The 16,582-nt window shown below is 37.3% G+C and overlaps 1 protein-coding gene across 22 annotated transcripts in view; it reads left to right on the top strand.

Annotated features, from left to right (window-relative positions):
- ABI2 (abl interactor 2) overlaps positions 1 to 16,582 on the top strand; it is a 183,063-nt gene that overhangs the window by 124,713 nt on the left and 41,768 nt on the right. For 15 of the 22 annotated variants that reach the window (XM_036253532.1, XM_036253519.1, XM_036253530.1 and 12 more), the window contains 2 exons: positions 9,112 to 9,288; positions 15,927 to 16,024. In XM_036253532.1, coding sequence (XP_036109425.1) covers positions 9,112 to 9,288; positions 15,927 to 16,024 — 275 coding nt within the window. Of the gene's footprint in view, positions 1 to 9,111; positions 9,289 to 10,827; positions 10,846 to 15,926; positions 16,025 to 16,582 lie in introns of all 22 variants that reach the window. The other 7 variants (XM_036253526.1, XM_036253524.1, XM_036253521.1 and 4 more) reach the window with 1 other exon arrangement.

The raw sequence follows: 16,582 nt of genomic DNA, 5'->3' as shown, positions 1-16,582 counted from the left end.
TGGACTGCAACCTACAGTAAAAAATACATTTTATTTTGCATCTGGTACACAACTCATAGATATCCTTATATGCACACACAGTAAATTTTTTTTTTATCCTCACTCGAGGACATTTTTGTATTTATCTTCAGATAGAGAGGGAGAGAGAGAGAGACAGAGACATCAAGTGGTTGCCACCCATACGACCCCAAGTGATGCCAGGGACAAACTGCAATGGAGGTACGTGCCCTTAGTGGGAACCATATCCGGGACTCTCAGGTCTGTGGGCCGACGCTCCAACCGCTGAGCCAAACCGGCCAAGGCACAAGTATATGTATAAAGAAACAGTACTTACCTTATTGTGTGTATGTACAGTAAAATATTCTGTTCTATTTCATTTAAGATAACTGCTGCTCACATCCCATTAAATTGTAACCTGCAGTTTAAAAAATGCTGTTTTGTGTATTCATTATCTGTTTGTGGAGAAAGTCACCCTCTATTAGCAAGTAGAACTGTGAGTAAAAACACATGTAACCTATGTGAACATTTAATAAATGAAATATTTTGCAAGCATTGTGTCATGATAAAATATAAGTCACAAGCCATTTACCTAATTAAATTTTGTTTTTGTATAAAGTGACACTCGCCCTGGCCGGTTTGGCTCAGCGGTTAGAGCGTTGGCCTGTGGTCCGGAGAGACCCAGGTTTGGTTCCCGCTAAGGGCACATACCTTGGTTGCAGTTTGTCCCCAGCCCTGGTTGGGTCGTGTGGGTGGCAACCACTCGATGTGTCGCTCTCACGTCGATGTTTCTCTCTCTCTCTCTCCCTCTCACTCTATCTGAACAAAATATCGAAAAATGTCCTCGGGTGAGGATAAAAAAAAAAAAAAAAAAAGTGACACTTACTTTTAACATTGTATTTATATTTTAGGCCTCTCTCTTTTATAAAGTATTTAATTTATTACTTTAAATAACAAAAAATTATACTACTAGGTAATTTATATTTTTCTAATTTATTTTATTTTACTTTATTTTTTTAATGAATTTATTTTTGTTACAGGTGTTTCTCCTTTTCCCCCCACTGATTCTCCCCACCCCCCGCCGTCCCCAGCTATTTTGTCCATGACCTTTGATCATGCATACATGCATATAAGTTCTGTGGTTTATGTCTCCCCCACCACCCCCTCTTCTGGGGATTGTCAGTCTGTACCCCTCTTCCACGTCCCTGGGACCACCCCATTCCTCAGACTGTTATGTTCATTATATTCTACAAATAAGTGAGATCATATGATACTTATTCTCTGTTTGGCTTGTTTTGCTTAGGATGACACTTTCCAGGTCCCTCCATGTCATCTCAAAGGATAAGAGATCTTTCTTTCTTACAGCTGCATAGTACTCCATTTTGTATATGTACAATTGCTTTTTTATCCGTTCATCAACTGATGGACATTTGGGCTGTTTCCAGATCTTAGCTATTGTAAATAGAGCTGCTACAAACATGGGGGTACATATATTCTTTCTGATTGGTGTTTCAGGCTTCTTAGGGTATATGCCTAGAAGTGGGATCACTGGGTCAAATAGCAGTTCAGTTTTTAATTTTTTGAGGTAACACCATATTGTTTTCCATAGTGGCTGCACCAGTCTGCATTCCCACCAGCAGTGTACCTGAGTCCCCTTTTTTCCACACCCTCACCAACACTTGTTGTTTGATGATTTGTTGATGGCAGCCATTCTGACAGGTGTGAGGTGATACCTTATTGTTGTTTTCATTTGAATCTCTCTGATGATTAGTGATGTTGAGCATTTCTTCATATGTCTCTTAGCCATTTGTATGTCCTGTTTGGAGAGGTGTCTATTTAGTTCCTCTGTCCATTTTTTAATTGGGTTCTTTGTCTTCCTTTTGTTGAGTTGTATGAACACTCTCTATATATTGGATATTAACTCTTTATCTGATATATCATTGGCAATGATGTTCTCTCATACTGTGGGTTGCCTTTCCATTGTGATGATTGTATCTTTTGCTGTGCAGAAGGTTTTGAGTTTGATGTGGTCCCATGTGTTCATTTTCTCCTTTGTTTCTGTTGCCTTAGGTGATGTATCAGTGAAAATTCTGCTGGGAATGATGTCTGAAATTTTGTTGCTTACATTTCCTTCTAGAATTTTTATAGATTCATGAGTCACATTTAAGTCTTTTATCCATTTTGAGTTTATTCTTGTGTATGGTGTAAGCTGATGGTCTAGTTTCCTTTTTTTGCATGTAGCTGTCCAATTTTCCCAGCACCATTTATTAAAGAGGCTGTCTTTACTCCACTGTCTGCTCTTGCCCTCTAAATATTAATTGAGCATTTTGCCTCGATTCCATTTCTGGGTTCTCTGTTCTGTTCCACTGGTCTATATGCCTGTTCTTGTGCCACTACCAGGCTGTTTTGATTACAGTCTCTTTGTAGTATAACCTGAAATCTGGTAATGTGATCCCTCCAACTTTGTTCTTCTTTTTCAAGATTGCTGTGGCTATTTGAGGTCTTTTTTGGTTCCATGTGAACTTTTGAAGTATTTGTTCTGGTTCTGTGAAGTATGCTGTTGGTATTTTGATGGGGATTGCATTGAATCTATAGATTGCTTTGGGTAGTATGGACATTTTAATGATGTTGCTTCTTCCAATCCATGAACAAGGTATGTGCTTCCACTTTTTTTATATCTTCCTCCATTTCTTTTTTCAATGACCTGTAGTTTTCTGCGAATAGGTCATTTATTTGTTTGGTTAAGTTTATTCCTAGCTATCTTAATTTTTTTGCTGCAGTGGTAAATGGGATTGTTTTCTTAGTTTCTCTTTCTGTGAGTTCATCTTTGGTATATAAGAATGCCATCGATTTCTTGACGTTAATTTAGTGTCCTGCTACTTTGCCAAATTTATTTATTAAGTCTAGTAAATCTTTTATGGAATCTTTGGGGTTTTCTACGTATAGGATCATGTCATCTGCGAATAATGACAATTTCACTTCCTCCTTTCCAATATGGATCCCTTTTATTTTTTCTTTCTGTTTGATTGCTGTGGCAAGACTTCCAATACTATGTTAAATAAGAGTGGCAAAAGTGGGCATCCTTGACTTGTTTCGTTCTTAAGGGAAATGCTTTTCATATTTTCCCATTGAGTATGATGTTGGCTGTAGGTCTTTGATATATGGCCTTTATTATATCAAGATATGATCTCTCTATTCCCACATTGCTGAGCGTTTTTATCAGAAATGGGTGCTGGATTTTGTTGAATGCTTTTTCAGTGTCTCTTGATATGATCATATGATTTTTATCTTTCATTTTGTTTATGTGGTGTATCACATTTATTGATTTGCGAATATTGTACCAGCCTTGCTTCCCTGGGATGAATCCCACTTGGTCATGGTGAATAATTTTTTTATGTATTGCTGGATTCGATTTGCTAGTATTTTGTTCAGGATTTTGGCATGTATGTTCATCAGGGATATTGGTCTGTAGTTTTCTTTCTTTGTAGTGTCTTTTCCTGGTTTTGGGATTAGAATTATGCTGGCCTCATAAAACGAGTTTGGAAGTCTTCCTTCTTCTTGAATGTTTTGAAATAGTTTGAGGAGAATGGGTGTTAGTTCTTCTTTGAATGTTTTGTAAAATTCCCCTGTGAAGTCCTCCGGCCTGGGCTTTTGTTTGGTGGGAGAGTCTTGATTACATCTTTAGTTTCTTCTGTTGTCATTGGCCTGTTCAAGTTTTCTGTCTCTTCCTCGTTCATTTTTGAGAGACTGTGTTTCTAGAAATTGGTCCATTTCACTTAGATTCTCGAATTTGTTGCCGTATAATTATTCATAGTAATTGTTAACAATCCGTTGTATTTCTGTGATGTCAGTTATTAATTTCTCCTCTTTCATTTCTGATTTTGTGTATTTGGTTTCTCTCTCTTTGTTTCTTGGTGAGTCCAGCTAAGGGGCCATCGATCTTGGTTATCTTTTCAAAGAACCTGTTCTTTGTTTCATTGATTCTTTGAATTGTTTTTTTGGTCTCCATTTCATTTATTTCTACTCTGATCTTTACTATTTCCTTCCATCTACTTCCTCTGGGGTTTTCTTTTTGTCTGCTTTCTAGTTCTTTAAATTGTGAGGTTAGATACTCTGTTAGAAATTTTTTTTGCTTCTTGAGGTAGGCCTATAGTGCTATGAACTTCCCTCTCAGAACTGCTTTCACTGCAGCCCACAGATTTTGTGTTATTGTGTGTTCATTTTCATTGGTTTCCAGGAAGTTTTTAATTTCTTCCTTGATCTCTGTGGTAACCCATTCATTGTTCAATAACATGCTATTTAGCCTCCATGTATTCAAATGTCTTTGCATGTTCTTCTTGCAGTTGATTTCTAGTTTCATGCCATTGCAATCTGAGAAGATGCTTGATATGATTTCAGTCTTCTTGAACTTGTAGAGATTTAGTTTGTGTCCTAACATGTGGTCTGTCTTTGAGAATGTCCCATGTGCACTTGAGAAGAATGTGAATTCTGCAGTTTTGGGTGTAATTCTCTGTAGATATCTATAAAATCCATTTGATCAAGAGCTTCATTTAGTGTCTGTGTTCCCTTTTTAATTTTTTGTCTAGAGGATCTATCTAGTGATGTCAGCGGGGTGTTGAAGTCCCCTGCTATGACTGTATTGCTGTTGATTTCTCCTTTGAAGTCCTCCAAAAGATTTTTAATATATGTTGGTGCTCCTATATTGGGTGCATATATGTTTACCAAGGTTATATCTTCTTGTTGGATAGATCCTTTCAATATTATGTAGTGGCCTTCTTTGTCTCTAGTTACCGTCTTCATTTTCAAATCTACTTTAGCAGATATGAGTATTGGTAACCCAGCTTTTTTTTTTTTTTTCTTTTGTTTGCTTGAAAGATTTTTTTCTATCCCTTCACTTTCAACCTATGTACGTCTTTTATTGTGAGGTGGGTCTCTTGTAAACAACATATATGTGAGTCATGCTTTCTTATCCAGTCATGTACTCCGTGTCTTTTTATTGGAGCATTCAAAACATTCACATTTAAGGTATAATTGATATGTACTTATTTATTGCCATTTTTGTTTAGTGTGGTTATATTTTTCTTCCTATTTCTTCTACTAATTACACCAGTCCTTTTAGCATATCTTTCAGTGCTGGTTTGGTGGTAATATATTCCTTAGCCTTTTTGTTGTCTGGAAAGCTCTTTATTTGGCCTTCTATTTTGAATGATAGCCTTGCTGGATAGAGTAGTCTTGGATTCAGGTACTTGTTTTTCATGACCTTGATAACTTCATGCCATTCCCTTCTGGCTTGTAGTGTTTCTGTTGAGAAATCAGCTGAGAGCCTTACGGGGTTTCCTTTGTAGGTAACCTGTTGCTTATCTCTGGCTGCCTTTAGGATTATCTCTTTGTCTTTAATTTTTAGTATTTTAAATGCTATATTTCTTGGTGTGGGTCTGTTTGGGTTCTTCTTACTTGGGGCTCTCTGTGCTTCTTGAACTTGAATGCCTTTTTCCTTCACCAAGTTAGGAAAGTGTTCTGACATTATTTCTTCAAATATATTCTCTTACTCTTGCCCATTTTCTTCTTCTTCGGGAACTCCTATGATGCTTATGTTATTACGTTTCCAGTTGTCCCATAGTTCTCTTAAGCCATCTTCCTGTTGTTATTTTTTCCTTTTGATTTTCTGAATGGTTGATTTTTTTCTGCCCTGATCTGGTCCTCAGCTTCTTCTCCTCTGCTGTTTAGTCCTTCCAATGTGTTCTTAATTTTTGCTATTCATTCTTCATTTCTACTTGTTTGGTTTTCAATGTTTCTATATCTTTATTCATGGTGCTGATGTCCTTACTCATGCTTTTGAGCTTCCTCAAGATCATGGCTCTGAACTCTACCTCTGATAATCTGTTTAGCTGCATTTCATTAATCTCATCTTCACTTGAGTTCTCTTGTTCTTTCATTTGGGATTTGTTTCTTTGTTTCACCATTTTGGCTATCTCAGTGGGTTTTGGAGCCTGCCAAATTTCCCTGTGGGTGTTGGTATTCTGCTGATTGTGGCTCCCTCTACTGGGTTTGGATGAGCCTGGGTGGCCCACGTTAAACACCACTGTCAAGTCTTACTTTCCTGGGTAGATTTGCAAGCCCAGGAAAGGTTTAGTTATCCTCTAGCTTTTTCCTAGTGGCCAGTGGTCTCAGTTACTCTGTGCCTTGGAATGTAGCCCTGTTGTTCTGCCTAAGAGGATTTCCAGAGGGTGGGATAGATGCTGGTTGTTACTGAGTCTGAATTTTCATTTCCTTGCCTCACCTGGGAAAGTCTGAATCTCTGAGGGTGGGGAGCTGCTGCTTTTCCCCACAACTCGGGGAAGGAGCACACTGGCCACCACCCTTTGTGGCCGCAACTCAGCAATAACTCTGAGTGCTCTCCAAATCCTGGGTGTCCCCACAGAGTCTCAGCCCAGTCTGCCCTCCCTCTGCCGTAGCCCCCAGGTGAGTGGCTGTGGCTGTTTTAGTGCTCTGTTCTGGCTCTGTTGGCTGTGGAACGGGCTTGGTCTTTATTCCCCAATTACACTGCTCACAGCTAAGACTGCTGCTTTCCGTGGGCTTCCAGCCCCCCATTCTCTCGTGCCTCTGCAGATCCTACCAGTGTCCCTGTTTATATGGTCCTGTCCTGCTGCTTTTCTGTTTCTTTTTTCTAAGGATTTGTCTTTATTTTAGTTGTAATTCCCATTTGGTCCTGTGAGATCATCTGCGTGGCTTCTATTCACTCCGCCTCCTTTTTCACATCCTCTACGCCTATTTTGTGCACAGCTACATTGCACAGGCCTTTCTGGTGCCCTGGCACACTGCAGATCCTGTGGGTAACTGGATCACACAGTCCCTCTGGAGACCCGGCTCTATGCCTATGTTATGGGCTGCTTGGTCGCACAGACCTCTCTGGTGCTCAGCACCCTGTAGGTCCCACGGGTAACTGGATGGCACAGTTTCTGTTGGGTCTCGCAGGCCTCTCTGGTGCTTCAGCACCCCATAGGCCCTGTGGCTTACTAGATCGCGCCATCCCTGCTGGGTCGCACAATCCTCTCTGGTGCTTCAGCACTCCACAGGCCCCGTGGGTAACTAGATCACGCAGTCCCTGCTGTGTGGCACAGGCCTCTCTGGTGCTTCAGTACCCCGCGGGTCCCATGTGTAATTGGATGGCACAGTCCCTGCTGGGTGACACAGGCCTTTCTGGTGCTTCAGCACCCAGCAAGTCCCGCGGGTTATTGGATGGCACAGGGGCCTCTCTGGTTCTTCAGCACCCTACAGGACCCTTGGGTTACTGGATTGCACAGTCCCTGCTGGGTCTCACAGGCCTCTCTGGTGCTTCAGTAAACCACAGGTCCTGCGGGTTACTGCATCGCACAGTCCCTGCTGGGTCGCACAGGTTTCTCTGGTGCCCCCGCACCCTGCAGTTCCCCTGGGTGGGCAGCTGGATCGTACCAGTCTCTCTGGGGCTAGGGTTTCCCACAGCACTTGTGAGCTACTGAACTGCACTGGCTTCTGTTGAGCCCCAAGTCCAGCTGCTGGCGGATGGGGAGTGCTGCTGCCCCGTTGGGCTCAACTGCTGCTCAGCTTTTGCTGTAGATTTTGAGGATAGGTCTCATCTGCTGGTCTGTGCTTCTGTTGCCTGGGGATGGATGTCTGCTCCCCAGCTTCTGTTGCTGGTGTTTTCTACTAGGTTATTTTTAAATGTAACCAGATTAACCCTGGGGCTTTCCTTTTTAATCTTCACCCGAGGACATTTTTTTGTATTTGTTCAGATAGAGAGGGAGGGAGAGAGAGGAAGAGAGAGAGAGAGAAACACCGACGTGAAAGGGACACATCAAGTGGCTGCCACCCGCACAACCCAACCAGGGCCGGGGACAAACTGCAACCCAAGGTACATGCCCTTAGCGGAAACCGAACTCGGGTCTCTCTGGACCACAGGCTGACGCTCTAACCGCTGAGCCAAACCAGCCAGGGCCCTGGGGCTTTCTTAATCATTATATTTGGCTAAATCTTTTTTGTTTTTTCTCGCGTGCCCCTAGCAGGAACCGATCCCAGGACTCTCTGGTCCACAGGCTGATGCTCAACCGCTGAGCCAAACTGGCCAGGGCTATTTGGCTGAATCTTAATGGAGAGGAGAAATTGTGTCATGCTAACCCAGGGTTTGGCAGACATTGTGTTTTCTTTTTTAAAAATAATTTTTCTTTTTTTTTTTTTATCCTCACCCGAGGACATTTTTCCATTTTTTGTTCAGATAGAGCGGGAGGGAGAGAGAGGAAGAGAGAGAGAGAGAAACATCGATGTGAAGGGACACATCGAGTGGCTGCCACCCGCACGACCAACCAGGGCCGGGGACAAACTGCAACCGAGGTACATGCCCTTAGCGGGAACCGAACCCAGGTCTCTCTGTACCGCAGGTCGATGCTCCAACCGCTGAGCCAAACCGGCCAAGGCTAAAAATAATTTTTCTTTATTGATTTTAGAGAGAGAGGAGGGGATAAGGAGAGAGATAGAGACATCCATGGGAGAGAATGTCAATTTACCGCCTCCTGCATGCCCCCCATGGGGATCGGGCCCACAACCTGGGCATGTGCCCTAACCAGGAATCAAACTGGTGACTTCTTGGTGCATGGGTCTACACTCAACCACTCAGCCACACCAGGTGGGTGGCAGACATTTTCTTTAAAGGCCCAGTCAAATATTTCAGACTTTGCAGGCCATGAGGTCTTTGTCTCTGTCACTATAGTGTGAAAATACATAAACAAGTAGAAGGGCTGGGTTCCAATAAAGTTTTATTTATAGAAGCTAAAATGTGAATTTTACATAATTTTCATACAAAACAACAGTATTTTTTCAACCATTAAAAATGTAAACATCACTCTTAGCTTTTTGGTTGTACAAAACAGGTAATGCGTGGTATTTGGTCTGCTAGCCATGTCTTCCCAACCCTTGCTTTAGCCTAAAACTAGAGAAAGTCCATATTGGTCCAAAAAGCAGGAAAATTTAACATTTGTTAAGAATATGTATAATGATGTTAAATCTCTGATCAGTTATGTTTTGATTTTTCTGGATATTATGGGTATACATTTTTTGTTGTGTTTACATTCTATTTTGTAGACCGTTGATATTCATAAAGAGAAAGTTGCAAGAAGAGAAATTGGTATTTTGACTACCAATAAAAACACTTCAAGGACACACAAGATTATTGCTCCAGCCAACCTTGAGCGACCAGTTCGTTACATTAGAAAACCTATTGACTACACAATTCTAGATGATATTGGACATGGAGTAAAGGTAAGTATAATTTTTGTCAAGCTTTTAAAAACAATAGCCCTTGTTGGAATGAACTCGTTAGAAAATTAAGCTTTTATCTCTCCTTTCCTAGAAAACCAAGGCTTAGCCCAGTTGTGGTTCTGAAGATTCCTTACTGCTATAAACTATTTTATCTTCCTTGTTTTTTCTTAGTGCTGTGTTCTCAAGTTTTAAATAATTATTTTGGAATGAATTGTATTTGCTTAATTAATTAATGATAATACCTCATATATATAATAAATGTGTAATCTAATATTTTAATATGACTGATTAAATTATTATATTATTAAGTATTTATCTTATCTTAAAATTTTATTTGCAAACTTTGGGCATTAGTTTTCAAAAAGAACATAAACCAAAATGTACTTTGATTTTTCTAAAATAATTTTATCTTAACATTTTGGGTGAGAATAATAGATAAAATAATATGTGAATTAATATTTCCACTACTTTTGCATATATAATCATTGTATTTTTTGGCTATCTTCTAAAATATATTTGAATGCCTACTATGTATATAAAGTACCATGATCAAAACTTGAGGGGAACATAAATTTTATGTAAATTGGTATTTGTACTTAAGAAAGTATTCAGCGTTTTAGCTAATTATTAAGTTATTTAAAGTTTGCATCTCATCAATGTTTTTAAAGACAAAAAACTTAACGAAATGTGACTTTGAATAAATATATATGCTTATAAGTGAAACTATATAGTTTATGCAGTTGATTTATGACTCTATAAGCAAATTTAAATTTTAAAATGCCCTATGCTACTATGGTTAGAAATCAGTTAAACCTAAATTTAATTAATTTAATTTAGATTTAGGTGCATGAAAATGTACAATGTAAATTTTTTAAAAATCTTTTTCTTTCTCAGAATTTTGATAATAAGCACTATTATCTGAAATTTGATATTTTATTTTATAATTGACACCTACATATGTTTAGGTTACTGTATTAATTAGAGCATGTTAAAATAGGATGTGTAATTTGATAGATAATTAATAACTGAAATTTATTCCAGCTTGGGAAAACCTTTTGAGATTTATTCAAGACTAGCAACTGCTAATAGAAAATTTTAGGGTACTACCAGAATCTAATGACAAAATGGCACTTAGAATATAAAACATCATATTTGTGCTTGCCTGCTTATATAATAAAAAAAAGGTGATTCTCTACTTAATTCTTACTTAATTCTAAGTAAAATGTTATTGTTTAGGACTCTGCAGTCCCTTTCATTGTCTGGACTTCTGATGTTTAGGGGTCAATAATTTGAAAAAATCTTTAGTAAAGTTGTTTTTGAATAAAACAGTGTCATATAATTTCATCAAAAAACTCTTGTTCATGACACATTCTGCTTTAACCACTCTTTCTATGACCTACTGAAACATTATTTTTTAATGCTGAATGCTTAACTTGTTTTTTCTTCGTTTTTCCCTTTCCCTTCACATCCTGAAGTTCCAACTAACCTTTCAATGCTTTTTTTCCTTACCTCTTTTATTTGCTCCATTTATGCATTAAGTGGTTGCTTAGATTTAAGGTAAGAGATTCCAGGGCTGGATTTCCATTCTTTGTTCCTATGTAGAATATTACATATGGGGAGTGAAGAGACATTTGGCAGTTGGCCTTTTAAACCCCCAAAATAATTTCTCTTTTTATTTATTTATTTATTTATGTCATGCAACGTTGTGGTGTCTTCATGTTCCATGAGGGCAGTTATTTTTGTCTGTTCATTGCCCTATCGTGTGTGCCTAGAAGAGTGCCTGACTATTCATTAGGTGATTAATAAGTATTTGTTCAATAAATGGTTATTTTACAATGTTAATATATTTTGTGAGACTGAAATGTAAGTTACCCTATCATAAAATGTCATTATGAAATAAAATTAGCTGGATTTTGTAAATGTAGAATTTTTGTTACGGATTAGAGAGCCAACTAATGTGCTTTGTTTAACCCTCCCCCTGTGTAATTGCCTTTTTATTCTATAAATGGTGTGCTTTATTTTATACTTTGTGGCCACTATGTCATTATCTCGGACTGTTAATGTAAAGAAATTAAGAAGTGGAAAATATTCAATATTACAGGTTTTTGTTTTTTTTTAAGTTGCAGTATCGTGATTTTGCAAAGAACAAAATTAGTCTTTTTTCTCAAATTGCTATATAAAATATATATTTCAATATAAAAATCACTTTAAAAGTTTTCAAGCTGAGTATTAATTATATGCAGAACATCAAAAATACATGATAGTGTTTAACAAAATACAAGTTAAGGATTAGAGAAATATTTCCTTTTGTTATTTGTTTCAGTAACAGTATTGTGGAGAATAAATAGTAAAAGACATTCTAGTATATTCAAGAAGCCTGTCAAATAGTATGTTACTAAAATTATTTCACTAAACTGAGCTTGCATTTTTTTCCCTTAGGTGAATTTTATAACTGCTTTTCAAATATATATTCTTTCTAATAGCCAGTTGTTTGTCATGTCTTTCGTGTAGAAAGTGATAACAAGAATAACTGAAATCTGAATTACTAACTAGCTACTAACCATGTGGCCACAGAAATTGTAATAGATTGTGGTAGGAAGATGTGACTAGAAGAGCCCAGGCAAATGCACTGCTTGTGTTATTGATCAGGGTGTTGGCTCCATGCTCTTAGTCTTTGTGAATGAGGCATGTGGAATTCTGAGGAGATTTATTTTGCATACAATAGGTAGAACTAGACCCAAAACTGTGTGGCTACCTTGGCTCTTATCCTCTTTATGGTCCCTTCAAGTTTCCCAAGGCCATCATTAACCCCTTAACCTTATGGTTCCTGTGGGTGTGTCAGTCTCAGGTTTTTAAGAAAACTGATTGGGTGTTTACGTGCAGGAATAACTGGTCAGAATGGAGTTTAATTTTGTTAAAACATTATTAACCCTTTCAACCTGTGGATTAAATCAAGAGCCCTAGAAGCCTGCTTAGGTTTGGCAGGATTGTCTGCTACTTTGATTTCCATCTCAGCTCTTCTTGAGCTCTGTTTTTCTTCTCATTGCTGTCTGATTTGATGCCTTTCAGACAGACTGTAAACAGTCTGGGATTAGACTTTGGGATCAGACACATGGGAATTGACTCAAAACAGACTGTTTAAAAGTTGAATTTTTAACATTTTTTTAAAGTATGTTTTTATTGATTTTTTTTTTTTTTTTAAATCCTCACCCAAGGACATTTTTCCAGTTATCTTCAGATAGAGCAGGAGGGTGGAAGGGAGGGAGAGAGAGAGAGAAACATCGATGTGAGAGAAACACATTGATTGGTTGCCTCACACACGACCCCAACCAGGGCCAGGGACAAACCACAACCAAAGTATATGCCCTTGACTGGAATCAAAACCGGGACTCTTTGGTCCGCAGGCCGACACCCTAACTGCTGAGCCAAACTGGCCAGGGCTATTGATTTTTTTTTTTTTTTTAGAGAAGAAGGGAGAGAGATAGAAACATCCATGTGAGAGAGAAACATTGATTGGTTGCCTCCTGCATGCTCCCCACTGGGGATGGAGCCCACAACCCAGGCATGTGCCCTGATTGGGAATTGAAGCTGGATCTCTCAGCCCATGGGTCGATGCTCAATCCACTGAACCACACCGGCCAGGCACTATATATATTTTTATAAAAATATTTTAGACTTAGTTCTGGCCGGTTTGGCTCAGTGGGTAGAGTGTCGGCCTGTGGTGTCAGAGAGTCCTGGGATTCGGTTCTTGCTAAGGGCACATACCTTGGTTGCAGTTTGTCCCCGGCCCCAGTTGGGATCATGTGGATGGCAACCACTTGATGTGTCTCTCTCATGTCGATGTCTCTCTCTCTCTCTTCCTTCCCTCTCCCTTACGCTCTATCTGAAGATAAATGCAAAAATGTCCTTGGCTGAGGATTAAATAAATAAATAAATAAAATATTTTAGACTTAAAAAATATAGTTTCTTAACTTTAACAGATCCTATGATAAATTAAATTTTATTCCTGTTCTCTTCCCTTTTCTTTAAACTAGATGGCTATATTTATATTCTGCATAGCATATTTATTGTTTTACTTACTGTAGATGCATTTTTCACAAAGGAAAACTACCTTAAGAAATAGTGAAGCCCTGGCCATTGTGGCTCAGTTATTTGGAGCATTGTCTCATGCACTGAAATGTGGGTTTGATCCCCAGTTTGGGGTGTGTACAAGAGGCAGCTGATCGATGTTTCTCTCTCACATCAGTGTTCCTTTCTCTCCCTCTCTCCCTTCTCCCTCTTCCTTCCTCCCTCTCCTTCCCTTTCTCTTTCCCTCTCTCTGAAAATCAGTGAACATGCCCTCCAATGAACATTTAAAACAACAACAACGAAATAGTGAAAAACTCTTTTTGCTCGATGTAAAAGTAGTACAGTATCAGGGAAGTATAAATTACAGATTTTTTCAACATTTTATAGGGACTCTGGTTTCTTAAGAGATTTAAGTTACTCATCCAAACCTCATTAACTAAACAAATATAATCATATGAGGATTGTACAGATCCTAAAATGTACCATTTATAGAAATATACATTTATAGAATGTACCATTTATAAAATGTACATATAAAATATACATTTATAAAATGTACCATTTATAGAAATATACATTTATAGAAATGTCCACCAGATTTTAAGTTATAGATTATTTATTTATATATTGGGGGGGGGGGGAGTAGATTAAAAGACCTAAAGAAGATACTGCAATTTAAACAAAAACACCTTACATACCAAAATCTTAAATCAGAGTTGGAAAGCTGATTACAAGTATTTTAGCTATTCCATATATAGAATAAAATTCTCCTTTAGTCTTTTTCTATCCCTGCTTTTCCTTCCTTTATAGCAAATTGATGTAGTTTAGTGTTTGGTTCACCTACTTCTCCCTCGTCACTTAAAGTAACTTTGGAATTTATGTTGTTTAAGGTTGAGCTTAAAGGACTTTGGTTACACTTTTAAAAATCTTCTGGATCATAAATTAAAATGTATAATTTTAAAAGCTATTTGTTATATTACTTATAAAATTTTCCCCAAATGTGGATTGATTTTTTAAAAACTTCCGGCATTTTCATTTTAAGATATGATTAGTATACCCTCTGCTTATTGATGAGAGGGAGAGCAAGGATAAGTTAATGTTTGTTCTTTCTTGATAACCAATTTGTCTTACATTAGAAGCAACAAAAGGATTACTGATAAATGCTTCACTTTAAAAATACATTTTCCAAGGTATCATTTGTCATTAAAGATTGTTTTATCATCACACACAACTTGTTCACTGGGCTATTCATTTGAAGAGTTTGTCTCTTGGTATAGTATTTCTTGCCTATTCAGGTGACAAGTAGTATTTTAGGATTTTTAAAAATTCCATTTAGTTTCGAGAGCCTCAGTACTCTGTCTGCAATTATGATTTTTTTTCTTAAAATTTATTTTTGAAATGATATATATAAATATATTCTGATTTCAGTGGTGTAATGTCTTAAAGTTTCATTTTACATGTATAATTTGAATAGACATTCTTATTAGAAAAGTTAAGATCCTTTTTTGAAGTGTTTGGCAATCCAAAATATGAGAAGCTTAAAATAGGGTCAGGTATGAACCTGTATGGTGAATATTAACTCTATCCTATTGATAATCTCAAATAATTTGAACTCTATTTGTGAATGACTTTTTTTAGCTCCTTAAGATATCTAGATTTCTAGGGCTTTCTGTATAAGTACTGACATACCTCTTTTGTGACATCCATTGTTCCCATATTAACCAACTTTTCTATATTTGCATTTTTAGTTGGAGATAGAATAGTGAGGAGTCATGGCCCAGCTCTGATTTAGGACTATGTTGTTTACATCTTTCCTATGACTGAATTAATTTTCATTTTGGGCCTGAGGGGGTCTAATTCCCACTAGAACTAGGACATTGCCTGTGGTGTCTGTACTGCTCACATTTGAATGGGATATCTGAGCCCTAATTTTCTAGTTCAGATGTTTAGGAACATGCCTTAATTTCTGGCAGTTTACAGGTAGGTCATTCCTTCATAAGAGAACATTAAAGAAATCTGAATTGTAAGGCCGATCCACTATTTAAAAAACTAGAATTTTATCTGTACATCATGCAATTTAACTTTGTTTTGCATTCTCTAGTTACAATGGATCAAAACTGTAGTTGCATACTTTATTTGAGAAACGCATTTTGTTTTGTATGATATACTTACTATGTAAAAAACAAGGAATTGCCTAAGGGCATTTGTCATTGTTTCTGATTGAAAGTTTACTCTTTATTAAAACTAAAGTTTTTATAGTTATCTTATTTAATTTCAATTGAGTGTAGTATCAGATAATCCAACCAGTGATTTGTTGGTGTGATGGCCTAATGGCAAATAAAGTCTTTGCATACAAGTTTATAATCATTTGAAAATTTCATGTTAGGAAGAGTCCTTTGAGTACAACTGTAGAATGATAGTCGAGTAGAAATTGCAATTGAAATGCATGGCCTCTAATTTTTTTCCTATTTAAACCTTCCCCTCCTTTGTTAAATAGCATAACATTATTTCCCAAAATTGCTACTTTGTCTCATTGCATACACATTGAATTTTCCTCAAAATTTTTTTAGGTGAGTACCCAGAATATGAAGATGGGTGGGCTGCCGCGTACAACACCTCCAACTCAGAAACCCCCCAGTCCCCCTATGTCAGGGAAAGGGACACTTGGGTGAGTATGTAACTAAGTAATAACTGTGAAAACCATTTCATGTAGTGTTGTGGAAGACTAAACACTACATATATTTGTTATTTTTTAATATTTGAAAAGAAAACATTTTCTTCCTAAGATTATCTTTTTGTGAGTAATTTTCCCTTTTTCTGGAAAACATTTTTATACTTAAAATTTTTTTTCTTCAGAAATTATTTTTCTAATGAATTTTTCATTTAAGATAAAATCCTAGCCTAAGTTCATGGCTTATTATAACTTTCTCTAATTCTTATTTTCATAAAGGTTTTAGTTTTTTGTATTATAGTTGACTATTCTTATTTAGATTATTTCTCTGAAGAGCACTATAGATTACAAAATTCTGTATTTTTGGGTTATGAGAATATTAAACTTTAATTTGGTTTTACAGACGTGGGTTCCATTTAGACCAAAATGGTCAATTAATAGAAAAGCTTGACATTTTTCTTCTGTAGCATCAGAAAAAAAAACCTAGTATAAAAACTTGGTTTATCGTGGAGATTTGAGATCAGGTGGGCCTAATATATACTACAGAGGCCTAAT

Source organism: Molossus molossus, unplaced genomic scaffold (genome assembly GCF_014108415.1).
Source record: "Molossus molossus isolate mMolMol1 unplaced genomic scaffold, mMolMol1.p scaffold_m16_p_11, whole genome shotgun sequence".
Classification (NCBI taxonomy): Eukaryota; Metazoa; Chordata; class Mammalia; order Chiroptera; family Molossidae; genus Molossus; species Molossus molossus.
Note: the sequence above shows the minus strand (reverse complement) of the source record. Positions and strands in the feature narration are given on the sequence as shown.